Source organism: Mus musculus, chromosome 2 (assembly GCF_000001635.26).
Source record: "Mus musculus strain C57BL/6J chromosome 2, GRCm38.p6 C57BL/6J".
NCBI lineage: Eukaryota > Metazoa > Chordata > Mammalia > Rodentia > Muridae > Mus > Mus musculus.
The window spans coordinates 89,022,507-89,026,103 of NC_000068.7; the positions used below are offsets into that span (position 1 = coordinate 89,022,507).

The 3,597-nt window shown below is 33.1% G+C and overlaps 1 protein-coding gene across 1 annotated transcript; it reads right to left on the minus strand.

Moving 5' to 3' along the window:
• Nucleotides 1-488: 488 nt before the first annotated feature.
• Olfr1217 (olfactory receptor 1217) lies at nt 489-1,593 on the minus strand. The gene has a single exon (NM_146901.2). The coding sequence runs from the start codon at nt 1,493-1,495 to the stop codon at nt 581-583; it is 915 nt and encodes a 304-aa protein (NP_667112.1). The 5' UTR covers nt 1,496-1,593; the 3' UTR covers nt 489-580.
• Between the last annotated feature and the right edge of the window lie 2,004 nt (nt 1,594-3,597).

The window sequence follows — 3,597 nt, forward strand, 5'->3', positions numbered from 1 at the left end:
TCACATCCACAAACCCTATATGCACCAGCACTGGATTTAAAATGTACTTCTTTGTTTAGTTATGATGTTAAAAGTTTCTTAAAAGTAAATCTTAAATTGTGATGTTTGCATAGCAAGTGCTCCTCTCCACTGAACTGGATACTGTAAAATTTATCAGAAACTACTATCAATCTATTGTAAAACTAAATTTTGAATCTGTTATTTCCTTCTGGTCCCTTAGTTCCCATCAAGAACAACTCTGGAACTAGTTCATTATTATTAAATGCTTAGGCCATAAGTTGAGGCTCATTCCCTGACTAGTTCAAAATTATTTCACCCATTTAACTATTCTATGTCTACCAGGTGCTTACTTACTTCTCCTTCAGTCCTGCCCCCTTCTTCTAGGTCCCTGTTTCCTTAAGTCCTCTTCTCCATCTGTCTCTCAACTCTTCTCTCTCAGCTCTCCCCTGGGCTGTCTTTTATCTCTTACTATTTCCCAGAATCATCTCTCTTCCTGCCAGTGTCCCAGTTCCTATTTCCTGCCTCAGTTCATTGGCCATATACATTTTGATTTGCAGGTGATATTTATAAGGGATCTTGTCTAAAATCTTTTCCATATTTTCTTGATTGCATTTATCATTTCCTTATTCCTGAAAGTGTAAACCATAGGATTGAGCAGTGGTGTCAGGACATTGACAAATATAAGCATATTTTTCTCAAAGGAGAATGCAGAAGTAGGTCTTGCATATATTAATATGCATGGGACAAAAAACAAAAGTACAACAGTTATATGGGACCCACAGGTGGAGAGAGCTTTACGTCGCCCTTCAGAACTCTGGGCTCTCAGAGAAAACAAGATGACACCATAGGAGACAATCAATAAGGAGAAGATTATAATGCATATAGCACCACTGTTGGCAAATATCAAAAGGACATAAATGTGTGTGTCTGTGCAGGCAAGCTTCAGTAATGGGAACAAGTCACACATGTAATGATCAATGACATTGGGTCCACATAAAGGCAGCTGCAAAGTGAAGATGATTTGTATGATAGAATGCAAGAAACCTCCTGCCCAAGATACCACAACTAAAATTCCACAGAGCCTCTGGGTCATGATGGAAGAGTAGTGAAGAGGCTTGCAAATGGCCACATAGCGGTCATAGGCCATGGATGCCAAGACAATCACTTCTGCCCCAGTGAAGAAGTGGACTGTAAACAGTTGTGTCATGCAACATTCAAAGGAGATGGTCTTCCTTTCATAGAAGCAGTCTACAATTATCTTGGGTGTGACAGTAGAAGAAGTGCATGCATCCAGGAAGGACAGGAATGCCAAGAAGAAGTACATGGGGGAGCCCAGCAGTGCAGGGCTGTAGATGATGGTCACCACAATCATCATGTTGCCCCCAATAGTTGCAATGTAGATAAACAAAAATAAAACAAATAGCATTTTCTCCACATTCAGGTTCTGTGAAAGTCCCAGGAGTATGAACTCAGTGACAAAGCTCTGGTTTTGCATGATTCATAAGACAGTAAAAATAGACTTTCTTAACATAAAATTTTCAATTATGAGAAATAAATGCTTCTTATAAATTCAAGATATCACCATCAACAAGATTGTACATACCTAAGAAAATTATTTTGACTGATTAAATTATTTTATTGCAATTGAAAATAAAATGTGAAAAGGTTTTGAAGTCTATAGTTGTATAACATAAGGAATTGAAGAAAAGATGGATTATTAAATACTTAAAAGTAATCAGAATTCAAATAGTATATATAAAATATTTAGTTATGTGACTGGAGATCAATATTCCATATTTTAATTATCAGGTTATTTTTTAAAATCTGTCGTATTTTCTTCAAGAGAAATATTAGAAAAAGATTGAAATTATAACCTGGATAGGAATGAAAAACCAGGATTATATATCATGGCTATCTATTCACGGGTGATCTATGGATGAGAAGCCTGCAATTAATTGCCAGAGCATTTCTTATATACCAATAACAGAAGAGATACAAAATGTACTTTTGGTTCCCACCAAAACCTTCGCTAGTCTTAAATTTTATTTTATAGTAGGAAGCAAATTATAACCTCAAATAAGTTATTCTGCACTTCTACTTCAATTCCACTTGTGACTAGAACAATATGAAAAATACTCTATTGCCTTCAAACAGACACACACAAAAAGGAAAATAAAATTCCACCAAAAAAAGCCCCTGTCAAACATGCTATAAGGAAATAAACAAAGAAAAGAGCTCAGGTCTCAAGCTCTTGGTAAATACTACGTGACCAAGGACATTGTTACTATTTTATTTTTAAAACCTTTTAATCTAAGTTATAAGATCAAACGAAAAAGAAATTATTAACCAGTGACTTTAACAAATACATGTTTCAAGATCTTTGATGTCTCGAAGGAAACAATTTTGAACAATGATTTTTTTTATTTATTGCTGCATTTATGGATATTCTTTCTGTTCTCCTTCTGAGTATTAACATGAAAACATCTTCTTATGATCTTTCTGTGTCAATGAGGCATCTGAATAAGGTAACAGTAAATGCTGTATGTTCAAGTGATGGACCAAGAACTCACATTGGTGCAAAGAATAACTGCAGAAGAGAAATCATTCATTGAACTTGAATTAGTCTTGACACTTAATTATTTGCTACATAATTATGTATTATTTACTTGTTAAACAAATATTATTTAATAACATGAAAAATAATCTTGAGGATTTATATGACATTATATAAAACATGCTCATAAACAATTTATACACTTATCTTTAAGATTATAAAAAAGTTAAAAATTAAAAATATGAAAATGTTATTAATAGTAACATGACTTCAAATTCTACATTCAATTCATTCATTTAAAAATTTATCTGCCTTATATTTATAAAATTCTTTAATAGACACTAAATTTATAATTCATTTTATGTATTCATTTTCCCTCCTTGCAATGGCTTTAAAAAGGATCTGTTGTCTTTCCTGACTCTACAGCTAAAAGTTCATAATAAATATGATTTTTATGTGTAAGTAATTCCTTGGACATATAAAATGTATATATATATATATATATATATATATATATATAGAGAGAGAGAGAGAGAGAGAGAGAGAGAGACATATTTGCTATTTCAAATCTATAAATAAAAACAAGTTAATTGTATTGTGAAGAAAAAAATGTGTTGCCAGGCGGTGGTGGCACACGCCTTTGATTTCAGTACTTGGGAGGCAGAGGCAGACAGATTTCTGAGTTCGAGGCCAGCCTAGTCTACAAAGTGAGTTCCAGGACAGCCAGGGCTATACAGAGAAACCCTATCTCGAAAATAGCAAAAAAGAAAAGTAAAGAAAAGAAAAGAAAAGAAAAGAAAAGAAAAGGAAAGGAAAGGAAAGGAAAGGAAAGGAAAGGAAAGGAAAGAAAAGAAAAGAAAAGAAAAGAAAAGAAAAGAAAAGAAAAGAAAAGAAAAGGAAAGGAAAGGAAAGGAAAGGAAAGAAAAGAAAAGGAAAGAAAAGAAAAGAAAGAAAAAATGTGACAATTGTAATGACTATAATTTAAAATGAATAGAAACAATTTTACTTACTAAAGGTCCATCAGGTGCTACTACAATATTGAA